Genomic DNA, 27690 nt, shown 5'->3' on the forward strand with positions numbered 1-27690 from the left:
CCCAACCAGGGTACCTCCAGCTGTTGCAAAACTACAACTCCCAGCATGCCCAGTCAGCCAACAGCTGTCCGGGCATGCTGGGAGTTGTAGTTTTGCAGCTGCTGGAGGCACCCTGGTTGGGAAACACTGCTCTGCAGTGTGCATACAGACTAAGTACAGGGGAGGGACGGCAGCCTCTGCCTCTCTCTCTCCTGTGTCTCTCTGCACTAAAAAGTCAATTCTGAGAACCAGGGGCGGTGGGAGCAATTACAGACGCAGTAATTCAGATGAATGCCAGGGGGGAGGGGGTAGGGGGCACAGAGCAGGGAGTGCAGTGAGATAATACAATGTTTAAGATAACGTGTGGTGAGGGGCAGGGAAAACACAGAGCAGGGGGGAGGGGAGGTGACCGGCCTCTGTTATATGAGAGGCATGTGCAGGCTTGTAGCTGCACATGCACAGTGCTGCTCCAGGCTGGGAGCGAGTCCTGAGCTGAGAGTACTGAACTTCCTGTGGAAGGACCAGTGCCCTTTCAGCATTAGTCCTAAAAGCTGTACACTTACTATGAAACGCATAGTCATTTTTAACTAAATATGCACTGCGTAGAAACGGAAGCCCCCAAAAGTTACAAAATGGCGTTTTTTCTTCGATTTTGTCGCACAATGATTTTTTTTTCCTTTTTTCCCTTAATTTTTGGGTAAAATGACTAATGTCACTGGAAAGTAGAGTTGGTGACGCAAAAAATAATCCATAATATCGATTTTTAGGTGGAAAATTGAGAGGGTTATGATTTTTAAAAGGTAAGGAGGAAAAACGAAAGTGCAAAAATGGAAAAACCCTGAGTCCTTAAGGGGTTAAGGGGGTGAAAAAGGGGTATGTGTGTTTGTATGTGTGTGTGTATGTTCCAGCATTACGTCCAAACGGCTAAAGATATTAACATGAATCTTGGCACACATGTTACTAATATGTCTACAACAAACATAGGATAGGTAATTTAACCCTTACTCACCCCCATTTGCCAGGGTCTGGGTTTTTGTTTAAAGTCCCACGCAAATCAATGGAAAATGTATCTTCCCATATAACTTCCGTATGGCTGGAGATATTTCAGTACCTGGTACACATATTACAGTTCGGGATATGAGGTCGGGATAGGAGGTCGAGATAGGAGGTCGAGATAGGAGGTCGGGAAAGAAGGACGGGATAGGAGGTCGGGATAGGAGGTTTAGATAGGAGGTCGGGATAGGAGTTCCAGATAGTAGGTCCAGATAGGAGGACGGCATATTAGGACAGGATAGGAGGTCAGGTTGGTGGTCAGGACAGGTGGTCGGGATAAGAGGTCGGGATAGGAAGTCGAGATAGGAGGTCGAAATAGGAGAACGGGAAAGGAGGATGGGAAAGGAGGTCGAGATAGGAGGTCAAGATAGGAGGTCGAGATAGGAGGTTGAGATATGAGGATGGGATATGAGGACGGGATAGGAGGTCGGGATAGGAGGTCGAGATAGGAGGTCGAGATAGGAGGTCAAGATAGGAGGTCAAGATAGGAGGACGGGATAGGATGTCGGAATAGGAGGTTGAGATAGGAGGACCGGATAGGAGGACGGGCTAGGAGGTCGAGATAGGAGGTCGAGATAGGAGGTCGAGATAGGAGAATGGCATATGAGGACGGGATATGAGGGGCACTAGGCGGTCGGGATAGGAGGTTGGGATAGGAGGTTGGGATAGGAGGTCGAGATAGGAGGACAGGATAGGAGGATGGGATAGGAGGTCGGGATAGGAGGTCAGGATAGGAGGTCGGGATATGGGGTTGGGATATGATAACAATATATGAGGACAGCATATGAAGTCAAAAGTTTGCTCCTTTGTTGATTTTCCTCCCCAACAAGGATTAGGAAGGAAAAACCGGGCAACGCCGGGTACTCAGCTTTTATTGTATATGTGTAAACAGAGCTGGTAGTGTGTGATGGCAAGAGAAATAATTCTTCACATGTAGAACTAATTTCCATAGAACTTGAGGTCTTAAAGGGGCCCTGTCATCAGATCTTTCCGTATGTAATGCGTTCCATATGTAAAGTGTTCCCCACTAGCTCCTAGTCCCCTGGGCGGAGAGCTATGCTCACCTAGTCCTGTCGGCTATGGCGGTAATCAAGTCCCATCATCGTGATTGACAGCTAGGGCATGGCCCGTTGTCTTAGCTCTTCTTCATTTGCTTAGGGAGCAGAGCGGTGATGAGGGCTGTCAATCATTTTGAGGACGTGTGGTTACAGCCGTAGTCAACGGGACTAGGTGAGTCTAGCTCCTTGCCCACAGGACTACTTACAGGGCCGTCGGGAACACTTTAAAACTATATATCCTCACCATCCATGCAGGCAGGAACATTTCCCGGGGATGGTGAGGAAGAAAATGTAACTATATACAGTGGTCCCTCAAGTTACAATATTAATTGGTTCCAGGAAGACCATTGTATGTTGAAACCATTGTATGTTGAGACCATAACTCTATGGAAACCTGGTAATTGGTTCTAAAGCCCCAAAATATCATCCAAAAATAGGAAAAAGTGAGGATTAAAGAAAAATAAGTAGATAACTAATATAGATAAAGCAAATCCTTACACATAAAAGTAAGAAAGATCTGCTGGGAGCTGTAAATCACTGTCTATGTAGAGGACAGGAGCTTCTTCAGGGTCCTGTACAGTACACACAATGTCCTAAAAAAAAAAGTAAAATAGAGCCATCCTTACTTGGTGTCCAAAGGAGCAGCTAACCCTGGCACAGGTAAAGAGTAGAACAGAACATGTAATACCTCCCTGTACTGTAGGGGGCGCTACCAGACAGCCAGTCAGTGCACACACTTCAGTAATACAGGGCTTTTACCAGTAAAATGCCCATTCTGATTGGACAGTTCTTCCAGCCATTGACATGTTTTGCAGGTCTGTAGCATTGTATGTTGAGTCTGGTTTCAAGTTACAATGGTCCAGAAAAGACCATTGCATGTTGAAACTATTGTATGTTGAGGCCATTGTAAATTGAGGGATCACTGTATAATGTGTTGCTATGCATTACATATGGTTATACCTGATGACAGGTCCCCTTTTATGGAGCATCCACTACTTGCCCGGTTCCTCAGAAGCTATGTTGAAGAAACTTTACTATCATGGATGCGTTGTTTAGAAAATTGACTATTTTCCTGAATGGTTTACTCATTGTTATGAGGTGAGTAAAACTTACGAGCTGTTCTTTGCATCTTCTATATTCATTATTATAGTGGTAGTTTCCATTATAGCCACCCAAATAGTAATAGCAATCAATGGTCACTAGATCAGCAATATTTAGGATTACAGCAACAAAACTGAATATGGAACTGATGATGTTTAAGGAGAGGGATCCTCTGACCTGTTGAAACAAAGTTCAATGCAAATTAATATACCTAGGCAAATACATGACCAAAGTATTTTTGACCTGGGCTTTACCATGAACATATATAGGTCTAAACTGATGCATTATGTGTAACTAAACATATTTTACATGTACAAGCTTTTCTCTTTGAGGATATATATATATATATATATATATATATATATATATATACAGTGGGGCAAAAAAAGTATTTAGTCAGTCAATTGTGCAAATTCTCCCACTTAAAAAAGATGAGAGAGGCCTGTAATTTTGATCATAGGTATACCTCAACTATGAGAGACATAATGAGAAAAAAAATCCATAAAATCACATAGTCTGATTTTTAAAGTATTAATTTGCAAATTATGTTGGAAATTAAGTATTTGGTCAATAACAAAAGTTCATCTCAATATTGTTATATGCCCTTTGTTGGTGATGACAGAGGTCAAATGTTCTCTGTAAGTATTTTGGCCAATTTCTCCATGCAGATCTCCTCTAGAGCAGTGATGTTTTGGGGCTGTCACTGGGCAACATGGACTTTCAACACCTTCCAAAGGTTTTCTATGGGGTTGAGATCTGGAGACTGGCTAGGCCACTCCAGGACCTTGAAAATGCTTCTTATCAAGCCACTCCTTTGTCGCCCAGGCGGTGTGTTTGGGATCATTGTCATGCTGAAAGACCCAACCATGTTTCATCTTCAATGCCCTTGCTGATGGAAGGAGGTTTTAACTCAAAATCTTATGATACATGGCCCCATTCATACTTTCATTTACACGGATCATTCATTCTGATCTCTCTCAACAGCCCCAAAGCATGACGTTTCCACCCCCATGCTTCACAGTAGGTATGGTGTTCTTTGAATGCAGCTCAATATTCTTTCTCCGCCAAATACGACGAGTTGAGTTTTTACCAAAAAGTTCTACTTTGGTTTCATCTGACCATACCACATTCTCCCAATACTCTTCTGGATAAACCAAATGCTCTCTAGCAAACTTCAGAAGGGCCCGGACATGTACTGGCTTAAGCAAGGGGACACGTCTGGCACTGCATGATTTAAGTGCCTGGTGGCGTAGTGTGTGTTACTGATGGTAGCTTTTGTTACTTGGGTCCCAGCTCTCTGCAGGTCATTCTCTAGGTCCCCCCGTGTGGTTCTGGGATTTTTGCTCACCATTCTTGTGATCATTTTGACACCATGGGGTGAGATCTTGCATAGAGCCCCAGGTCAAGGGAGATTATCAGTGGTCTTGTGTGTCTTCCATTTTCTAATAATTGTTCTGCTACAGTTGATTTCTTCACACCAAGCTGCTTGCCTATTGCAAATTCAGTCTTCCCAGCCTGGTGCAGGTCTACAATTTTGTTTCTGGTGTCCTTCAACAGCTCTTTGGTCTTGGCCATAGTGGAGTTTGGAGTGTGACTGTTTGAGGTTGTGAACATGTGTCTTTTATACTGATAACAATTTCAAACAGGTGCCATTAATACAGGTAACGAATGGAGGACAGAGGAGACTCTTAAATAACTTACAGGTGTGTGAGAGCCAGAAATCTTGCTTGTTTGTAGGTGAACAAATACTTATTTTCCACCATAATTTGCAAATAAATTCTAAATGTGATTTTATGGGTTTTGAGGTATACCTATTAGGAAAATTACAGGACTCTCTCATCTTTTTAAGTGGGAGAACTTGTACAATTAGTGGCTGACTAAATACTTTTTTGCCCCACTGCATACATACTTTCTAATCTCCCTTCTTTGTTTTGCCCTGTTGCCCTTGGTTCCGACCATCTTAGGGCATCCACTGAGATGGTCAGACATGCTCAGTTTAATTGCACATTGCTTATTAGTCTCTATTGTGCATGCAAGCAAGGGGAATTTTGGGAAAGTTTGTGCTCTCTTGCAAAGCAAAAGCAGGGTCACAGCTTAGAGAGGAAAGTTATCTGATCCATTAGGGAGAAGAACAGTACAATTATATAGGATATTTTACTTATTTTACCTGGGAACGCTGCTGCCTGTACATACTGTGGGGAAACACTCCTGCCATCTATACCTAATGTTGGGGAACTGCTGCCTATACCTAATGTGGGGGAACTGCTGCTTACCGAATGTGGGGGACTTCTTCTGCCTAGCCAATATGGGGGACTATCTACAATGTTCCTGCCTAGCTAATATGGGGACAAACTACAAATCTAATAATAAGGCTACCTACATGGGGTTTTTCATACAGGGGGAAGCTATCTGGGAGATTTACCTACAGGGGGCATGACTACATACCTGGGGAAATTAACCACCTGGGGGCATGACCTATTCGGGGCCACTACCTCCTGGGGACACTACTTACCTGGGGGTATTACCTACCTGTAACTTCTGTAAGCAGCACCTTTTTTTCTCTCTGCTAACATAAAATGCTCTGATAGTGTCCCTTCCAAGACTAGACTATGGATCTGCTACTGGGTGGAGGGGGGTGTTGGCTATCTACTTGAATAACTACCCTGCTACCTAACTTTATACCTGGATACCTAACTACTTTATACCTGGATACACATCTGCAGGATAGGGGATAAGTGTCTGATCACAGGGGGTACGACCACTGGGACCCCCCGCAATCTCCTTTACGGAACACGGCATTGCCGAGCCTCTGCACGGCTAATAATCGTGTTTTCAACCTTACTGAGGTTAACAGACACGCTCCCTCCATACAGCTCTATGGGAGAGGCAGGGATTCATGAAGGCTGCATCTCCGCCTCTCCCATAGAGATACATGGAGGGGGCGTGTTGGCTGCGGCATCATGTTGCGGTCGACACGCCTCCTGCACGGGGAGTGCCGCAGTAGATCTGGGGCCCCAGACACAAGATTGTGGGGAATCCCAGTGTTTGGACCCCCTGCAATCAGACACTTTTCCCCTATCCTGCGGAAGTGGTATAAATTGTCTATAGCTGCAGATCAACTTTAATTATTTTTTTCATGCTGTTAAAAACAACCTATTATACATCCTACTATGATCCAATGGCCGCCAATTGTTCTAAGGATCTAAATACTAATGAACACCATTTTCACAGGGATCAGGTGACATTGGTTACACACAATCTTTCTCAGGTCACTTACCAAGCACAGGTTGGGTTTAGCATGAGCAGCAATGGTCAGAGATCCTGCGATGATGTACTGTAAGAATATAACTACCATTAGAAACACATAAATAAGTCTACATCTGTTCAACAGGACTAGGAAAAGAGTATTAAGAATTATGGGAGAAAGACTGTTGTCATATTCCACAGAAAATGGGCCATATTACATTTGTCCTCAAAAGTCACATCATTTGCCACGATGAGGTCATGTTGATTTCTCATGAAGACAGGCCATTTTAGGGAGTATAAATATAACAGTGGATTACCCATCTTGTTTATCCTGGTATCTTGTTTACCCATCTTGTTTATCCTGGTTCTCCGGTGGTTTAACCTTTTGGCATCAACTGGTGCCAAAAGGTTAAACAGATTTGTAAATGACCTCTATTAAAAAATCTTAGTCCTTCCAGTACTTATCAGCTGCTGTATTCTACACAGAAAGTTCTTTTCGAATATCTTTCCAGTCTGACCACAGTGCTCTCTGCTGAAACCTCTGTCCATATCAGGAACTGTCCGGAGTTAACTACTGGAAGGATTAAGATTTTTAAATAGAAGTAATTTACAAATCTGTATAACTTTCTGGCCCCAGTTGATCTAAAAAACAAAATTGTTTTCCACCAGAGTACCCCTTTAAGGTTGCAGGGCGTACCTGTATGCTCTGGTCCCATTACTTGCGAGCTGTGCATGCTTCAAACGCCGTCCAATTGGTACTCTGAAGCTTCCAGACAGCCATGGCAGGCTGGAGCAGCAGAGCACCGATAATACTGATAAATGCTATACTTTGGCATAGGATTGAACAGTGCATGCAATTGAAAGATTGCATGGTATAACTAAAAAAAAAAAAAGTTAAATGTGTCAAAAAAATTGTTAATAAATGTGAATAAGCCACTCATCTAATAAAAGTTTGAATCAACCCCCCTTTCCCATTTTTAAATAAAATACTGTAATAAAAAAATAAACATATGTGGTAATGCCACGTGCATAAATGTCCTAACTATTAAAATAGGAGGTTAATTTAATTGCACGGTTGATGGCGTACATGTAAAAAATACCAAAGTCCAAAATTGCGCATTTTTGGTTGCTTCATCTAGCATAAAAAGGTATAAAAAGCTATCAAAAAGTCTCATCAAACATGGTACTGATGCAAACTACAGATCACGTTACAAAAAATGAGCCCTCATATATCACCATATGCGGGAAAATAAAAAATTATAGGGGTCAGAAGATGACAATTTTAAACATACTAATTTTGGTGCATGTAGTTATAATTTTTTAAAGGAGTAAAAGAAAAGAAAACCTACATAAATTGGGCATCCTTGTAACTGTATGGACCTACAGAATAAAGATAAGGTGTCATTTTTACGAAAAGTTCTCTGCATAGAAAAAGCAGCCTCCAAAAGTTACAAAAGGGCGTTTTTTTTAAGTTTCATCCCATAAATATTTTTTTTTGTTTTGCTGCAGATTATGTTATAAAATAAGTGATGTCATTACAAAGAAAAAAATGGTCACGTAAAAAACAAGCCCTTATTTGGGTCTGCAGCTGCAAAATTAAAAGTGCTTTGATTTTAGAAGGCGAGGAGGAACAAACTAAAGTGCAAAATGAAAATTGGCCTGGTCCTTAAGGCCAAAATGGGCTAAGTCTTTAACCCCTTAAGGACTCAGGGTTTTTCCGTTTTTGCACTTTCGTTTTTTCCTCCTTACCTTTTAAAAATCATAACCCTTTCAATTTTCCACCTAAAAATCCATATTATGGCTTATTTTTTGCGTCGCCAATTCTACTTTGCAGTGACATTAGTCATTTTACCCAAAAATGCACGGCGAAACGGAAAAAAAAATCATTGTGCGACAAAATCGGAAAAAAATGCAATTTTGTAACTTTTGGGGGCTTCCGTTTCTACGCAGTGCATATTTCGGTTAAAATTACACCTTCTCATTATTCTGTAGGTCCATACAGTTAAAATGATACCCTACTTATATAGGTTTGATTTTGTCGCACTTCTGGAAAAAATCATAACTACATGCAGGAAAATTTATACGTTTAATAATGTCATCTTCTGACCCCTATAACTTTTTTATTTTTCCACGTACGGAGCGGTATGAGGACTCATTTTTTGCGCCGTGATCTGAAGTTTTTATTGGTATGATTTTTGTTTTGATCTGACTTTTTGATCACTTTTTATTCATTTTTTAATGTTATAAAAAGTTACCAAAATACGCTTTTTTGGACTTTTGAATTTTTTTGCGCGTACGCCATTGACCGTACGGCTTAATTAATGATATATTTTTATAGTTCGGACATTTACGCACGCGGCGATACCACATATGTTTATTTTTATTTTTTTTTACACTGTTTTATTTTTTTTATGGGAAAAGGGGGGTGATTCAAACTTTTATTAGGGAAGGGGTTAAATGACCTTTATTAACACTTTTTTTTTACATTTTTTTTGCAGTGTTATAGGTCCCATAGGGACCTATAACACTGCACACACTGATCTCTCATCCTGATCACAGGCGTGTATTAACACGCCTGTGATCAGCATTATCGGCGCTTGACTGCTCCTGCCTGGATCTCAGGCACGGAGCAGTCATTCGTCGATCGGACACCGAGGAGGCAGGTAAGAGCCCTCCCGGTGTCCGATCAGCTGTTCGGGACGCCGCGATTTCACCGCGGCGGTCCCGAACAGCCCGACTGAGCAGCCGGGATACTTTCAGTTTCACTTTAGAAGCGGCGGTCAGCTTTGACCGCCGCTTCTAAAGGGTTAATACCGCACATCGCCGCGATCGGCGATGTGTGGTATTAGCCGCGGGTCCCGGCCGTTGATTAGCGCCGGGACCCACGCGATATGATGCGGGATCACGGCGCGATCCCGCTTCATATCGCGGGAGCCGGCGCAGGACGTAAATATACGTCCTGCGTCGTTAATGGGGTTAAAGGGGTATTCCAGGCCAAAACTTTTTTTTTATATATATCAACTGGCTCCGGAAAGTTAAACAGATTTGTAAATTACTTCTATTAAAAAATCTTAATCCTTCCAATAGTTATTAGCTTCTGAAGTTGAGTTGTTATTTTCTGTCTAACTGCTCAATGATGATGTCACGTCCTATGGGGATATTCTCCCATCATGCACAGCTCCCGGGACGTGACATCATCATTGAGCAGTTAGACAGAAAACTTCAGAAGCTAATAACTATTGGAAGGATTAAGATTTTTTTATAGAAGTAATTTACAAATCTGTTTAACTTTCCGGAGCCAGTTGATATATAAAAAAAAGTTTTGGCCCGGAATACCCCTTTAATGGGTTAGGCCAAAGCAAAAAACCTCCAACAAAGAACAGCTCCTTCTCTGGTGCAACCTGACTATGTATTATATGTAAATTACCGTATATACTCGAGTATAAGCCGACCCGAGTATAAGCCGAGACCCCTAATTTCAACCCAAAATCCCAGGAAAAGTTATTGACTCGAGTATAAGCCTAGGGTGGGAAATACCTCATCCCCCCCTGTCATCATCCAGACCCGTCATTAACATCCTCATCATCATCCCCTTGTCATCATCCCACACATCCACCCTTCATCATCCCCTTATCATCCCACACATCCCCCCTTCATCATCCCCTTGTCATCATCCCGCACATCCCCCCTTCATCATCCCCTTATCATCCCACACATCCCCCCTTCATCATCCCCTTGTAATCATCCCACACCCCCCCCTTCATCATCCCCACCCCCCTTCATCATCCCCACACCCCCCCCCCCCCCTTCATCATCCTCTTCTCATCATTCGCCCTCAGTGGTCTTCAACCTGCGGACCTCCAGAGGTTTCAAAACTACAACTCCCAGCAAGCCCGGGCAGCCATCGGCTGTCCGGGCTTGCTGGGAGTTGTAGTTTTGAAACCTCCGGAGGTCCGCAGGTTGAAGACCACTGCGGCCTTCAACATCATCCAGCCCCCTCTCACCCCCTTTAGTTCTGAGTACTCACCTCCGCTCGGCGCTGGTCCGGTCCTGCAGAGCTGTCCGGTGAGGAGGTGGTCCGGTGAGGAGGTGGTCCGGGCTGCTATCTTCACCGGGGGGCGCCTCTTCTCCGCGCTTCCGGCCCGGAATAGAGGCGTTGCCTTGACAATGACGCAGAAGTACGTTGGCAATGAACGCACCTCTGCGTCGTTGTCACGGCAACGTGACTATTCTGAGGCCGGGCCCGAAGCGCTTAGAAGAGGCGCCCCCGGTGAAGATAGCAGCCCGGAACCACTATGCCACCGGACCACCTCCTCTCCGGACAGCCCTGCAGGACCGGACCAGCGCCGAGCGGAGGTGAGTACTCAGAACTAAAGGGGGTGAGAGGGGGCTGGATGATGTTGAAGGCGCAGTGGTCTTCAACCTGCGGACCTCCGGAGGTTTCAAAACTACAACTCCCAGCAAGCCTGGACAGCCGATGGCTGCCCGGGCTTGCTGGGAGATGTAGTTTTGAAACCTCTGGAAGTCCGCAGGTTGAAGACCACTGCGGGTGGGGGAGTTCACTCGAGTATAAGCCGAGGGGGGTGTTTTCAGCACGAAAAATCATGCTGAAAAACTCGGCTTATACTCGAGTATATACGGTACTATTTTTCCACTGCAGCTGTTACAGGGAACATTTGTGATTGGCCACAACCTATTTTGCTGTTTTCCTGTGATTTTAGAAAATAATCCCAAGTCTAATTGTCTATACCCTACTAGCTTCACCTGACAAAAAGAGTTGTCATAGTGAGACAATCCTCCGTAAAGAATTTATCCTCCATCTCATTATGAGTGACTCTCTCATTCGTGACCTTAACTACTGAGTCACAAAGGGGTACTCCGGTGGAAAACTTTTTTTTTTTTTTAAATCAACTGATGCCAGAAAGTTAAACAGATTTGTAAATTGTTTCTATAAAAAAATCGTAATCCTTTCAGTACTTATTAGCTGCTGAATACTACAGAGGAAATTCTTTTCTTTTTGGAACATAGTGCTCTTTGCTGATATCATGAGCACAGTTCTCTCTGCTGACATCTCTGTCCATTTTAAGAACTGTCCAGAGTAGGAGAAAATCCCAATAAAAAACATATGCTGCTCTGGACAGTTCCTAAAATGGACAGAGATGTCAGCAGAGAGCACTGTGCTTATGATTCAGCAGAGAGCTCTGTGTTCCAAAAAGAAAATAATTTCCTCTGTAGTATTCAGCAGCTAATAACTACTGGAAGGATTGGGATTTTTTAATAGAATTAATTTACAAATCTGGTCACTGCGCATGCGCGGTGTACTCACACACACATTGCGGCCGCTCCCCCTGCTCAATGAGCTAGACCAAGAGCTGCCCCAACGTGCGTGTATACTGCGCCTCGCACATCGCAGTGTGTCTGCTCTTAGCGGCGTATTGCCACTCCGAGGAGGCACATGTAAAGGCAGCATATAGAGGTCCTTCAGCAGCGGATCCGCAGTGAAATACGCGCGGAAAATCAGCTTGTCTGAACTTAGGCTAAGTTTCCACTTTTTTTTTTCTTTCTGACAGTTTTTGAAGTGGATCCACAATGGAGGAGAAGTGTTAGTCCTTCCTTTATATGTCCTGTTCCTTATGGATCCACTTCTGGCTTTGGCTCAATTTTCCAAAAACTGCCAGAAAAAAAAACAAGTGGAAACTTAGCCTTAGAGTGGATTCAAAAGGAATGGTAAATATAGAAATATAAAGAAAAGATTTTTACTTCTCCTTCCTGTTGGATCCACTTTTGGTTTTGGCATAAAAATTGCAGGGGTCGTTTTGCAAAAAAACAAACAAACAAAAAAAAATGCCGTTTGTGATGGCAGCCTTAGGCGAAGTTTACCACTTTTTTATGGCTTTTTTTGGTTAACCCCTTAAGGACCCGGGGTATTTTCCGTTTTTGCATTTTCCTTTTTTCCTCCTTACCTTTGTCTTTCAATTTTGCACCTAACAATCCATTAGATGGATTATTTTTTGCGCCCCCAGTTTGCTATGGGGATTTAGGAACTGGACAGTTCCTAAAATGGACAGAGATGTCAGCAGAGAGCACTGTGCTCATGATGTCAGCAGACAGCTCTGTGTTTCAAACGGAAAAGAATTTCCACTGTAGTATTCAGCAGCTAATAAGTACAGGAAGGATTAAGATTTTTTTAATAGAAGTAATTTACAAATCTGTTTAACTTTCTGGCACCAGTTGATAAAAAAAAAAGTTTTTCACCAGAGTATCCCTTTAAATGATCTTTATTCACTTTTTTTTGCACTTTATTTTGCAGTGTTATAGCTCCCATAGGGGGCTATAACACTGCACACACTGATCTTTTACATCGTTCAATGGTTTCTCATAGGAAACCATTGATCAATGATTCTGCAGCTTGACTGCTCATGCCTGGATCTCAGGCACTGAGCAGTCATTCAGCGATCGGACAGCAAGGAGGCAGGTAGGGACCCTCCGGCTGTCCTGAAAGCTGTTCGGGATGCCGCTATTTCACTGCGGCAATCCCGATCAGCTCCCTGAGCTAACCAGCAACGTTTTAGTTTCACTATAGACGCGGCAATCGACTTTGAACGCCGCGCCTAAAGGATTAATAGCGCGCGGCACCGCGATCAGTGCCACACGCTATTAACCACTGGTCTCGGGCCTTGTTAGAGGCCGTGGCCCTGCGTTATAGAATGGGAGTGGACTCATGACGTACCGGTACGTCATGGGTCCTTAACAGGTTAAACTGCCACTGCAGTTTTTGAGCCGAAGCCAGAACTATATCCAAAAGAAATGGGGAATATAAAGAAGGAACTTATACTTCTCCTTCCCACTGGATCCACTTCTAATTTCGGCTCAAAAACTGCAGTGGAAGTATTACAAAAAACTGTCAAAAAAACTGTGTGGAAACCAAGCCTTACCGTTTAGAAATAATAATGCTACTTACAAAAATTGGCCCCCAAAAGGCAATACCACTTGGCAGAGTTACGGAGAATATGGTATAACACAGAGTAATTCCCAAAGCAATCTCTAAAATGGCAGAAACAATCAATACAATCTGAAAATAGAAAAACAACAAAAATGAAAAACAAAAACAAAAATAAGTAAAACTTTGCACATTATAGGTAGACACTACATTTTTTGCATAGGGCAATTAAATAATTGAAAATCAACGTCAATAATTGTTCCCACAAGTCACGTGTCTCTCAGGATCCTTATATGTGACTCCTATGTAGTTTGTAGATATTGGCCAAGAGTTACTGAAACTGACTAACTCTTAGACAGTGTAAACTTATAGTAGACAATCTAAAATAACACCAGATTTATTACACTGGCTCAGGCTGTTTGATAAATCGGTCTCTTGGTCCAAAAACAGTGGATCCAGCAAAAAAAAATATGTATATCTTTATTTTACAGAAAATTTCATGCAGCAGTTTGTACAAAGTATTTGGTTAACAAGATTAATACTATCTCAATTTGGTTCAGTAGGATGACTTTATATTTTAGAACACTTTGAATCAAGAAACTTTTAGGATTTGTTTCTTTACACATTTTTATATTTTACCTAACATTATTGTGAACATTCTATGCAAAAACTATGACCTCCTGATTCCCCAAAATTTAACTTTTATAACTAAAGTATACTTTGGGCCCTTACTATTATGCCCTGCTTACCATACACGGAGCGTCCAGTAAACTGGATGTAGTTCACTATTCCCATTATTGTCATAGAGCCATACTCTACATAATTATCTAATTATTTGGTCATTTGTTATTCAAAATAATAATTTTTTTTAGATAACATTTCTTGGTGTGTGTTATTACAGCTCCTTTTTATTTAAATAACTTTTATAATGATCCTGTCTTAAAGGAGAAGTCTTGTGGTGAAAAACGTCTCCCCTATTTTCAGGATAGGGGATAGCTATTAGTTCGCTGGGGTCCAACCACTTGGGCCCCCTGCAGTCTCCTGTATGGAGCTATTTTTGGCTCTCCTATAGAGCTATATGGAGGGGGAGGGGGTCGTGAAGTGCTTCTCTGGGGGAGAGCCGGGGCTCCATCTGGTAGTTTTTTTTAAACCCCATAGCACACTATCCACAGGATATTCTATAAATGTATCATTGATTCAGGTCCTCCCTCTGGGACCCTCACCTATCTCAAGAATCAGGATCCTCCAGGAGTTATGGAAATAAAGCCCCACCCTTACCCGTGCAGTTATGGAGGTAACTTGCTGCGCTCTTTATGCCACTCCCACAAAATTTTGTGGGAGTTATGTAAACTGCATTACGCAGCCTGTTTCTCTGTTTTCGGCTTCCACCTCCAGCCACCACAAGAGATGCTTAAAATAGATGGGACATATCCTGTGAATACACCATAAATGTTATAAATGGAAATATGTAAAAAGTGTTTCTTTGTGCACCATTTTGCAATAAAAACATCCATTATTAATATTCATTGGATTCCACTGAGAGCAAAACCAAGAGACTGGTCCAATTTTGGCAGTTATCTGCACTTTTGGTTCTATACTTCTGATGTGGGCATCATCTAGTGAGCATGTGGACACATGTAAATGTACTTTTTTTGTATTTTCTATGATCGTGTATATAGATATGATAAATTAGGCTACTTACCCCCAAAGCTCTTGGTTTGCCTTTCAGGAATGTTTGGTAAAAAGGAGATGATGGATCTATATTTGGTGCTGCTACTCTAGCCACACTGTATTGTGGTGCCACGGTGGGGATAGTCCACATCTGGGTTGAAGGAGCGGCATTATATCTAGGAGGGGGTGAGGAGAGACTTTGTACAATGGGAGAAACTTGTGTATTCCAGTTAGGAACAGCTGTAGGAGCTTGGTTCTGTAAGGTCTCATAGATATGAACAGCTGTGGGAGTTTGGTTCTGTAAGGTCTCATAGATTTGAACAGCTGTGGGAGTTTGGTTCTGTATGGGCTGATAGATACGGGTTGAATTCTCATAGTTTGTTATAGACATTGTAGACGCTGGCACTAAAAGTAGAAACATAAAGTGAGTTTAGTAACTACTACTATAACACCAACTGTAAGTCATTCTTGATTCTCCAAAACGTCATTTTTCCCAAAAAAATCATATTGTTTCCTCATCTGTATTGTTGCTTTTTTACATGATTGTGACGTTTGCCATCTAAAGCTTGAATAGATACTCAAGCAGGCTTCTGGACATAAGAACCCTCAGTCAGATCTGAGATATTAGCGAGCATGCAGAGGTAGCTGTGCAGAGAAAGGTGAAGAGTAGCTGAGCTGTCCCCAACAAGCTGAAAAGTGATCACTAGGAAAAGGAGGTTTCAGCCTATTATGAGGGCTTAAGGGCTAAAGTAAAAATAAGTCATTACATCAGTGATTCCCAACAGTGAACTTTCTGGCAATTTATTTTTTTTATTTCACCTGCGAATCTTGGAGGGGGGAGGGAAGCCTGCGTGCGCATTGCGTGTATGAGCACACTGCGCACACAGCGTCCCCCTCCCCCTGCGGTGCCGTGAGTGATTCACAGGCGCGCAGGCCGGGAAGGGGATAAATGTGAATGGGGATGGTGTGCTGGCCCCCCCATACAAGCTTCCCCCCCGGATCAGCTTCCCGGCCCCCCAGACCACTTCCCGGACCAGCTTCACGACCCCCGCAGAAGGAAAAACAGCTCAGCTTAATTAAGGTAGTGCTCCCTCTCCCCTCTGTCACCCCTGTCCACCCCCTTTGTCACCCCTCTATTACCCCCTTTCACCCTTGTCCCCTTTCCTGTCATCCATGTCCACCTTGTCCGCCCCTGTCACCCATGTTCACTCCCCTCTGACCACCCCCCAGTCTACCCCCCATCACCAATGTTGAACCCCCACTATTCTCTGTTACCACCTTGTTACTCCTGTCCACCCGTCTTTCACCCCATCACCCATGTACACTGTTCTACAACCATCTTTCACCCATGTACCCCCCTCTGTCACCCCCTACGCCCCCCCGTCACCCATGTACACTCCTCTACACCCATCTGTCACCCATGTACACCCCTCTGTCAACTCCTACGCCCCCGTCACACATGAACACTTCACTACACCCATCTGTCACCCATGTACACCCCTCTACACCCCCCAACACCCCTCTGTTACCCATGTACACCCCTCTGTAACCCCCTACGCCCCCTTGTCACCCATGTACACTCTTCTACAACCCTCTGTCACCCATGTACACCCCTCTGTCACAGCCTACACCCCTCTGTTACCCATGTACATTCCTCTACAACCCGTACACCCCTCTGTCACCCCCTACACCCCTCTGCCACCCATGTACACCCCTCTGTCATACCCTACATAACTTGCATAACTACATCTCCCAGCATGCCCTTCGGCGATCAGTACATGCTGGGGATTGAAGTTTTGCAACATCTGGAGGCACACTGGTTGGAAAATACTGAGTTAGATAACTGAAGGTTTTCCAACCAGTGTGCCTCCAGCTGTTGAAAAGTACAACTCCCAGCATGCACGGTCTGTCAGTACATGCTGGGAGTTGTAGTTTTGAAACAGCTGGAGGTTTGCCCCCCCTTGTGAACGTACAGGGTACAATCACAGGGGCAGGTTTACAGTAAGTTTCCTGCTTCAAGTTTGGGCTGCGGCAAACTTTTTGCCGCAGCACAAACTCCTAGCGGGAAACTCACCGTAACACACCAGTGCGAATGTACCCTAAAAACACTACACTAACACATAATAAAGGGTAAAACACTACATATACACCCCCTCACACTGTCCCCCCCAATAAAAATGAAAAACATATCGTATGGCAGTGTTTTCAAAACAGAGCCTCCAGCTGTTGCAAAACAACAACTCCCAGCATTTCCGGACAGCCACTGACTGTCCAGGAATGCAGGGAGTTTAGCAACAGCTGAAGGCACCTTGCTTGGGAATCACTGGCGTAGAATACCCCTATGTCCACCCCTATGCAATCCCTAATTTAGGCCTCAAATGCGCATGGTGCTCTCTCACTTCGGAGCACTATCGTATTTCAAGGAAACAGATTAGGGCCACATATGGGGTATTTCCGTACTCAGGAGACATTTCACTTCAAATTTTGGGCGTCTTTTTTCCTTTTACCCCCTTATGAAAAGGAAAAGTTGGGGGCTACACCAACCTGTTAGTGTAAAAACAATTACATTTTTTACACTAACATGCTGGTGTTGCCCCATATTTTTTATTTTCACATACGGTAAAAGCAAAAAAAAAAAAAAAAGCATTTGTAAAGCAATTTCTCCTGAGTACAGAAATACCCCATATGTGGGTGTAAAATGTTCTGCGGACGCACAACAAGATACAGGAGTGAGAGCGCACTATGTACATTTGAGGCCTAAATTGGTGATTTGCACAGGGGTGGCTGATTTTACAGCGGTTCTGACATAAACGCAAAATAATAAATACCCACATGTGACCCCACTTTGGAAACTACGCCGCTCACGGAACGTAACAAGGGGTATAGTGAGCCTTAACACCCCACAGGTGTTTGACGAATTTTCATTAAAGTTGGACGTGAGAATGAAAAAAATTTTTTTTTCACTAGAATGCTGGTGTTACGCTAAATTTTTCATTTTCACAAGGGAAAATAGCAAAAGAGCCCCCCAAAATTTGTAGCTCCATTTCTTCTCAGTAAGAAAATACCCCTTATGTGGATGTAAAGTGCTCTGCAGGTGAACTACAATGCTCAGAAGGGAAGGAGCGCCATTGGGATTTTGAAAAGAAAATTTGTCCGGAATTGTAGGCCACGTTTGTTTACAAAGCCCCCATAGCGCCAGAATAATGGACCCCCCACATGTGACCCCCATTTTGGAAACTACACCCCTCACAGAATGTTATAAGGCGTACAATGAGCATTTACGCCCCACAGGTGTCTGACAGATTTTTGGAACAGTGATCCGTGAAAATGAAAAATTTAATTTTTCATTTGCACAGCCCACTATTCCAAAGATCTGTCAAACGTCAGTGGGGTGTAAATACTCACTGCACCCCTCATTAAATTCTGTGAGGGGTGTAGTTTCCAAAATGGGGTCACATGTGGGGGGTCCACTGTTCTGGCACCACGGGGGGCTTTGTAAACGAACATGGCCCCTGACTTCCATTCCAAACAAATTCTCTTTTAAAAAGCTCAATGGCGCTCCTCCTCTTCTGAGCATTGTAGTGGGTCAGCAGAGCATTTGACGTCCACACATGGGATATTTCCATACTCAGAAGAAATGCGGTTACAAATTTTGGGGGTGATTTTCTCCTATAACCCCTTGTAAAAATGTAAAATTTGGGGAAAAACAGCATTTTAGTGAAAACATTTTTTTTCTTATTTACACATCCGACTTTCACAAAAAGTCGTCAAACACCTGTGAGGTGTTAAGGCTCACTGTACCCCTTGTTACGTTCCTTGAGGGGTGTAGTCCAAAATAGTATATAGTGTTTTTTTTTTTTTTTTGCTGTTCTGGCACATAGGGGCTTCCTAAATGCGACATGCCCCCCAAAAACTATTTCAGCAAAATTTGCTTTCCAAAAGCCAAATGTGACTCCTTCTCTTCTGAGCATTGTAGTTCACCCGCAGAGCATTTTACGTCCTAACATGGGGTATTTATATACTCAGAAGAGATGGGGTTACAAATTTTGGGGGGCATTTTCTCCCATTACCCTTTCTAAAAATGATAAATTTGGGGGGAAAACTGCACTTTAGTGAAAACATTGTTTTTTTCATTTACACATCCGACTTTAACGAAAAGTCGTCAAACACTTGTGGGGTGTTAAGGCTCACTGGACCCCTTGTTACGTGCCTTGAGGGGTGTAGTTTCCAAAATGGTATGCCATGTGGGGTTTTTCTGAACTTGAACAACTTTTTACTGAAATGCTTGCAATATCCACGGCACAGTAACAGTCTCAGACAAACAGTCCTTGGGTTGCTTAGTGACTGGCAGTTGTAGCGAACCTTGAGCTAGATATACAGTCTCTGAATTTAGGGAGATTTGCAGATCCGTCCGGATTTAGGGGAATTATTAGGTCCGGTGATGCTGCAGAGAATTGATACACTGGGAATTGATACACTCTATAATTAGATTGTTCAGCCGTCGCCGTAAGGCTCAGGCCTAACTCACTGCGATAATTGCTGCACAGGTCTTGCTTGCTTGCTTGGCCAGGAACAAGAGAGCTGTTGCTAGCTTAGCAACCTAGGAACAAGAGAGCGAGAAGATGGCCGCCGCTCCCTTATATGGGCAGGGGGCGGGGCGAATCTGATTGGTCCGAACATCTGCCATTCACCATTACATGGTGTAATGGCATTGCTTACGTCACAGGGCCTCCAAAGGTCCTTAAGCTTAATACCATAGAGTTCACCTAGTCACATGACCCGCAGGTCCTGCAACGATATGGAAACAAGTCATTAACCATTTATTTACATATGTTATTCTATTTACATTAACCTTTGAATAACTTAGTGATTTATACACTAGAATAGAGGGTAGGGGTAGACTGGATGACAGGGATCCCTACGTCCTAGGGACTCTGGCTATGGGGACCCATACATAAATAGGTACCATATAGGATGCGGTACTAGGACACCACAAACCCCCTTACTAAAGATAAGTTGGCCTCGACGTCTGTCCCCTGAGACAGAGGGACTAGGACTAGAACAGGATGTTCTGAACATTTGCTACACATCCTAGGTAGACAAAACACACTTTGATGCTATCTAGACAATTGAATGCTATCTAGACATTTGAATGCTTTCTAGACATTTGAAGAAGCTATCTATCCCTTAGTTTCTAGCTTCCTATACAACTTTGTCAAAACTTATGATACATTTTGAGGCTTACTAGACAATTAGGTCTCTCTAGACAATTAGATAGCTGCCTAAGACATTTTTATTATTTCTCTATAAATTTTGATGAGGCTAAACTGAACATTAGCACATACTTCTGTACATAAGGCTAACTAGACATTAGTACAGCTCTCTATACAGTTAGCTTCAAGCTGACTAGACATTTGGATTACCTCACACATTCTATACGCCAACAATAAGTTACCTGTTAGTTAGTACACAAAGGGTATACTGGCTAGCCGGAAGCTAGGTCACAGTAAGGGTGGCTGCTAGGGTCTATCGACTACACGCTACTTACCCCTAGAGCACTTTCAAAACATCCTATCCAGGTTATTCCTTGAATTACGTGTTTATTTTCTGTATTGGCAAGAGCACCTACTGGCCAGGCATCTCACATACGCAACGAATAAAGAAGAGAAGAAGTGTACCTAACAGTGGCAGGAATTGGGTATAAATATGCTACAATTCCTTAAGTGTTTTCTGAAGTGAGATATTTATTTTGATTTATGTACTAGAGAAATTTGAGGTAGTACATTAAGTGAGTAATCCAGGGTACTGAAAAGTGATCGGCAGAGCATTGAAGTGGGTTATTAAAGGTACTATGGGGGAGATTTATCAAAACCTGTGCACAGGAAGAGTGGTGCAGTTGCCCATAGCAACCAATCAGCTCGCTTCTTTTATTTTTAAAGAGGCCTGTGAAAAATTAAAGAAGCAATCTGATTGGTTGCTATGGGCAACTGGAGAACTTTTCCTCTGGACAGGTTTTGATAAATCTTCACCTATGTGTGCAGGTACTAAATGTGAGTCCTGGTACCTGATGGGTAATTTGCCCTGTGTAGTCCTTTGAGACTGCCGCAACACCACCTCCGAGTCATCAGGAGTTCCTTCACTTGAGGATTCTTCAAGAACTTCAGTCCCCGAGGGACCAGCTGGAGGGCTGGAAACAGGAGCAACTTCTTCGGTAGAACTGAGGGGTTCTCTTAAGACAGATGGAGTAGTAGCTTCAATTTCCGGAGCGGTCACTGGAGCAGGACTGAGGTTGGGTGTAGCGACCAATGGTGGTTGACATGGGGCAACAGCTACTGGCAACTGACTGGTTGGTGCGACCAGTGTCGGCTGACTGGATGGAGCTGGGTACGGTATGCCCCAATACAGGGTAGGCTGCTGAGATGGGAGCACAGGAACGTCCATAGTGGGATGAATTCCTTCTCCCGGCACATACTCTCTCACAGGCCTTGTCGGAGGTGGAGTAGAAGTAGCAGGAGGATCAGGAGGAGTAGGAGGAGATGGGCCAAGCATATCTTCTTTCCGGCACACTTTTATCCTATTCTAGTGAACCACCTGTGGCTCGAACCCGTCTTTTTGTGTCTCATACATGTCCGTTTCAGAGTAAGGGACTGCAGTGATGGTGTACGGCTCCGTTTCCCACAGGGAGTCCAATTTATGGGTTCTAGGAAATTTTCTGAGCCACACTTTATCTCCAAGCTGCAAGGGCTGAGCCAAAGCATGTCACTTATAGTCTTTCTGCTGGTGCTCATGAACTTCACCCATTTTCTTCTCTTCTTCCTTGGCTTCCTCAATTCTTCATTGATGCTCTGACACCCAACCTTGGGAAGCCTGAGGAGAATTGTTGAAAGGTGCGTGTAGGCCAAAGGTTCGATCCTTTGGCAATTGGCCGTGTCGGCCCATCATCAAGAAAAGGGGCGTATACCCCGTAGAGCAGTGGACAGTGTTGTTGTAGATTTCCAGGAGCTCTGTCAGCAGCTGAGGCCACTCTTCGTGCTTCGAGACAGAGGCTGCTCTGAGGATCTGGATGAACACTTGATTGATCCTCTCACAGAGTCCATTCCCTTGGGGATGGTAGACCGTTGTCCGGAGCTTCTTGCAATCATGCAACCGGCAAAGTTCCTGGAACAACTGGGCTTCAAAAGCGGTTCCCCGATCCGTGAGGACTGATTCGTGACACCCCAACGGTTGGATCCAATGCCGATAGAAGAGCTGTGCAGCAGTCTTGGCGGTAAGATCCTTGACGGGGACCACGACCACCCACTTGGAATAATGATCCACCATTGTTAGAGCATGACTATAGCCAGATCAAGTGGGAGCCAGCTTCACATGGTCCAAGGCAACAATTTGATTCAGTCTTTCTGTACAGATGGGATGCAAAGGGGCTTTTGCGTCCCTCCGGGGGTTCTTTATAACGTTGCACACGGAGCACTCGGCACACCATTTCTCGATGTCTCCCCGCATCCCGATCCAGTAAAATCTCCTTCTGACGGTGATCTCTGTTTTATGGACCCCAAAGTGTCCGGATTGATCATGATAGGCATTTAGAACCATGGCTGCATCCCTCCTGGGAACCACAATCTGGTGGATGCGGTCTCCTGAGACTGGGTCCAGGGAATTTCGGTAGACCAACCCCTTGTGTAGGAACAGGCGATTTCTCTGCCGCCACAGCCGCTTCAATTCAAAGTCTCCGTGGGCCTTGCGCACCCGAGTAGGTACCTTCTTGTGGAGGCAATAGTCGAGGAGGTCCCCGATAACTCTGCTCTCATCCTGAAGTGTCTTCCAGGTGGACAGATCTTCAGCGACTTTGGGAGATTCAGGTACATCATCCGCCTGGGTAGTTAGAGCATTCTGGCTCACGAACCTTCGGTAGAAGGGAGGCATTTCTACATCTTCCCACACGTCTTCGGCAGGGGGTGCTTCTCCCGGGGCCATGCGAGAAAGTACATCCGCATTAACATTGGTTTTTCCGCTGCGGTACTTCATGTTAAAATCATAGTTAGCCAACCGAGAGGCCCAACGCTGTTCAAGGGCTCCCAACTTAGCAGTGTTCAAATGGGCCAAGGGGTTGTTATCAGTGTAGACCGTGAAGGGAGTAGCAGCCAGATAGTCCTTAGACTTCTCAGTAATTGCCCAAACCAGGGCCAGGAGTTCCAGCTTGAAGGAGCTATAGTTAGCATAATTCTTCTCAGCACCTCGAAGATACCGGCTGGCATAGGCAATCACCCTCTCCTTGCCATCTTGCACTTGAGACAGAACCGCCCCCAGACCTTCGAAGCTAGCGTCTGTGTATAACCGGAATGGCAGGCTGTAGTCAGATATGCCAATATGAGGGGTTCCGTGAGGAGATACTTCAAGGCTCAAAAGGCATCTTCTTGTTCTTCGGCCCACTGGATGGGAAGCCTCCCATTATAATTATCCCGGGCAGTCCCTCTCAGTAATTCGGTCAAGGGTCCAGCAATTTGCGCAAAATGAGGGATGAAACGCAGGTAATATCCAGCAAACCCCAAGAAACTTCGGACGTCTCGCACCGTCCTGGGTGTAGGCGACTCTTTCACAGCACTCACTTTGTCTGGATCAGGCTGGACTTCTTGAGCACTGACGACATGTCCTAAGTAGTGCACTTGTGGCTTTAGCAAGTGACATTTGGAAGGTTTAACCTTGAGTCCATGTCGGATAAGAACTTGGAAAACTTCCTTCGGGTGATCCAGGTGTTCCTGATATGTCCGAGAGTAGACTATGACATCATCTAGATACAACAAAACACTCTGGAAGTTAAGGTGCCCCAAAAATCGCTCCATTAGGCGTTGGAAAGTAGCTGGTGCATTGCACAGTCCAAAGGGCATACTTTTGAACTCGAAGAGACCCATGGGGGTCACAAATGCGGTCTTCTCTCTGTCCTCTTCTGCCATTGGCACCTGCCAGTAGCCGCTCATCAGATCCAGTGTGGAAAAGTAGGCGGCAGACCCCAACGCAGTCAAGGATTCTTCAATGCGTGGGAGAGGATAGGCATCCTTATGAGTTATGTTGTTTAGTTTCCGGTAATCTACGCAAAAGCGGATGGTGCCATCTTTCTTTTTCACCAGGACCAAAGGTGCAGCCCACGGACTCTGGCTTTTTTGGATGACATCGGCCTATTTCATCTACACGAGCAGTTTCTTTATGGTCTGATACATCCCAAGAGCCACAGGGAAATTTGCTGTGGGAAATTTGCTGAAAGCTTCTTGATGTTTCTTAGCCACCTGGATGACTCCTTCTACCTGTCCCTTGGGGGTATCTTCGTCTCCTATCTGTAGTTGGTTCCACCAAGGTTCCACTACATCTCTGACGTCTAGATGGTGTAAAGTAGCCACTGGGGTGTACTTGGGTAGTTGGACAGCAACTTGAGAGAGATTGATAAGTCTCACTGGGACCTTCCCATTCCGTACGGTTACCAGGCTTCTAGCAGCTCGCACCAAGGGACAATCTTCCAGCAGAAGGGGCTCCAAGAGTGCTTGGTAATCTTTATTTTTCACCCCGGGTCGGGCACGACACCAAATAATTGTCTCTGTCTGTGGCTGTAGACTAACGGCTCGGATATCTTGAGTCCTTACTCGACAGATTTCTCCATGATGATTTACAAACTTTTGTTCTGCTTGGAGGATTTTGAGGTGGTGTTGGGCAGCTCGCCGACCTGGGTGTGACAAGTGAGGGAGAGATGCATGCACTGCACAGACAATATCATCAAAACAGTGCCTCATAATGTTCATGCCTAAAATGAAATCGGCTGCTCCCTCATCTCTAACATTTGTGATGATCACGCCTTGCCTTCCTAACACATGTTTTCCCACCTGCACCGTGGGCTCCCAGTAACCATGTCTGGGTACTGGTTTCCCATTCCCTGCAATTACTCTGAAGTTCGCTTCCTGAGGGTCACACAACCTTTCTGGGCCCCAGTATTTATAGAAAAACCCCTGTGGGATAGTGGATACCTGAGACTCCGTATCTATCAGAGCTTGTAACCGGACACCTTCAATCATCACCTGTACATACGGGCAAGCAGCTACATATATAGACAGTCCTTTCTTGTCGCTGGTTGATTCTGGATCTTCAATCTCTACTCCTGGGGTGCGGTCCTCGACCCCAGGGGCGCCCGTTTAAAGCCCAGCATTGGCTCTTCCAGTGTCCATTCTTGTTACAATAACTACAAATGGGTCTTTGGCTCCCAGGTGGTCTCACAGGAGGAACACTAGGTGGAGTGACAGGGCGAGGGTCAGCCTTCTTAGGTGGTGGTGTGGCAGATCTGGAAGGGTTTGGCAGTACTGCCATCTCTTTAAAGGCTTTGGCTAACTGTTCAATGTCCTGTTTAATGTCTTGTAAGTCAGCTGTCCAAGGACTAGGAGAAGGTGTTGGTGGGGCAGATTGAGAAGGGACAGGTGGTTGGGGAGAAGGACCCTGAGAGTCTGTAGCAGGAACACTAGTTTGTTCTGTCTGAGGTCCCGACTCTATTACTTTCACTGCTAGTCTCTTTTAAAGGCCTGGAAGGCCATGTCGGGATTCTGTATGGCCAGCATCCTAAGTTGGGCCTTGTCCCATTTGTTTAGCACCCCCTCTATAAAACGGTCCATCAGTACTCAATTGCCCTGATCGGGCGTGATGCCGTCCAACTTCTGTACCGCCTCTAATGCGCTCTGCAAAGCCACTGCATATGCTCGGAGAGTCTCACCTGGCTTCTGGCGTTGCTCATAGAGTCGGAGGCGTACCTCCGAGGGGGAGTGAGATTCAAACACTTGAGAAAGTCCTTAAAAAATCTGTCCCACTGTGGCCTTATCAGCCACTGGCCAGGTGCGAAGTTCTTCCAAGGCAGGTCCCTGAAGTTGTCCCAGAAGCAGTTGTACCTGTTGATGAGGGGGAAGTGCATAAAATGCAAAGAGGCTGTAGAATTTTTCTTTAAAGTCTCTTAATGTAAAAGGATCACCATTGTAGGTGGGAAGCACAGGATTCCCCAAGAAGACAGGTGCAGCAACTGGGGCTCCCAACACATAGGGAGAGACTGAAGGTGGACTGGTTGGGTCCTGCTCCGCCTGTGTTGGAGGTCTTGCTGGCATCACAGGCAGGGTGCGCCCTTGGGAGGTCGAGAGTGTTGGTGAGGGTGGCAACATTCTCCTAGCTGAGGGTGGAGACCCCGTTGGCTGGGCCGCTGGAGCATCGCCCCCTTGCTGTTCAGGTGGGGACTGTGGGACTGCAGGTTCCGACATTTCTGTATTTGGTAGGCTGGCCCTTTAAATAGACCTTGGATTCCTAGGTCCCAGGGAAATACGCAATTGTTCTTTAATCTGGAACTTGAGAGTGTAGACTTCAAATTTGAGAGCGGTGACCTTAAACTCAACAGCCTTTAATTGAAATTTGAGTGCGTTGATAGGCAGCTGAAACGACTCTATGCAGGACTTCAATTCGGTAATCTGATGTCTCAGAGTCTCGTACTGTTCTGGTTCTTCACAGCTTCTAGCCTGTTGGCGCACTCTGCGCCTTTTCTCGCGCTCTGCTGTCTCTCTTTGTTGGTTTCTGGCCCTAGGCTCCGACAAAATGGCCACCGCGGCACCGAGGGCTTCGGTGGGCGGGGTCTCTGGATCACGTGCGTCGGGATGTCCCGCGCTGACTTGTAACTCCGCAGTACTGTTCGCCTCCCCCCTTACTTTACATGCGCACCTCCTCCACACAGCACTGTGCGCTCAACCCCTTACTCCGGAGTATAAATCAAAGTACATTAATAAAGTTCACTTCTTAGGGGGGAGTACACTTTCACTAGTGGCAATGCTAGGCACACACCCGAATTCTGTTTGTGCAACGCCAAAAAGGCTTTGTGGTAGCCCTTGGGGGGGTGTATGGTAGTGGTGGTATGGTATAGGTATAGAAGGGGTTAATGTTAACCCTAGAGTTTGTGACGCCAGGCTGAAGGCTGGTATGCTGAATCAATGTTCCGGCCTATCGCCTCCCTTCTCAGTAACGATAGGTACATAAAATAACTGAAGGTCCACAAAGAGATTGAACTTGAACTTGAACAACTTTTTACTTAAGTGCTTGCAATATCCACGGCACAGTAACAGTCTCATACAAACAGTCCTTAGGTTGCTTAGTGACTGGCAGTTGTAGATGACCTTGAGCTAGATATACAGTCTCTGAATTTAGGGAGAGAATTGCAGATCCATCCGGATTTAGGGGAATTATTAGGTCCGGTGATGCTGCAGAGTGTCTGGGAATTGATACACTCTATACTTAGATTGTTCAGCCGTCGCCGCAAGGCTCAGGCCTAACTCACTGTGATAATTGCACAGGTCTTGCTTGCTTGCTTGCCCAGGAACAAGAGAGCTGTTGCTAGCTTAGCAACCCAGGAACAAGAGAGCGAGAAGATGGCCGCCGCTCCCTTATATGGGCAGGGGGCAGGGCGAATCTGATTGGTCCGAACATCTGCCATTCACCATTACATGGTGTAATGGCATTGCTTACGTCACAGGGCCTCCAAAGATCCTTAAGCTTAATACCATAGAGTTCACCTAGTCACATGACCCGCAGGTCCTGCAACGCTATGGAAACAAGTAATTAACCATTTATTTACATATGTTATTT

At 44.8% G+C, this 27690-nt stretch overlaps 1 protein-coding gene across 3 annotated transcripts in view; it reads right to left on the reverse strand.

Moving 5' to 3' along the window:
- LOC130282093 (membrane-spanning 4-domains subfamily A member 4D-like) overlaps positions 1-27690 on the reverse strand; it is a 52407-nt gene that overhangs the window by 12815 nt on the left and 11902 nt on the right. For all 3 annotated transcript variants that reach the window (XM_056529975.1, XM_056529974.1, XM_056529973.1), the window contains exons 2-5: positions 15080-15453; positions 13399-13509; positions 6469-6525; positions 3204-3368 (exon numbers count right to left, since the gene is read on the reverse strand). In XM_056529975.1, coding sequence (XP_056385950.1) covers positions 3204-3368; positions 6469-6525; positions 13399-13509; positions 15080-15439 — 693 coding nt within the window. In that variant the 5' untranslated portion in view covers positions 15440-15453. The remainder of the gene's footprint in view (positions 1-3203; positions 3369-6468; positions 6526-13398; positions 13510-15079; positions 15454-27690) is intronic.

Source organism: Hyla sarda, chromosome 7 (assembly GCF_029499605.1).
Source record: "Hyla sarda isolate aHylSar1 chromosome 7, aHylSar1.hap1, whole genome shotgun sequence".
Taxonomy (NCBI): Eukaryota; Metazoa; Chordata; class Amphibia; order Anura; family Hylidae; genus Hyla; species Hyla sarda.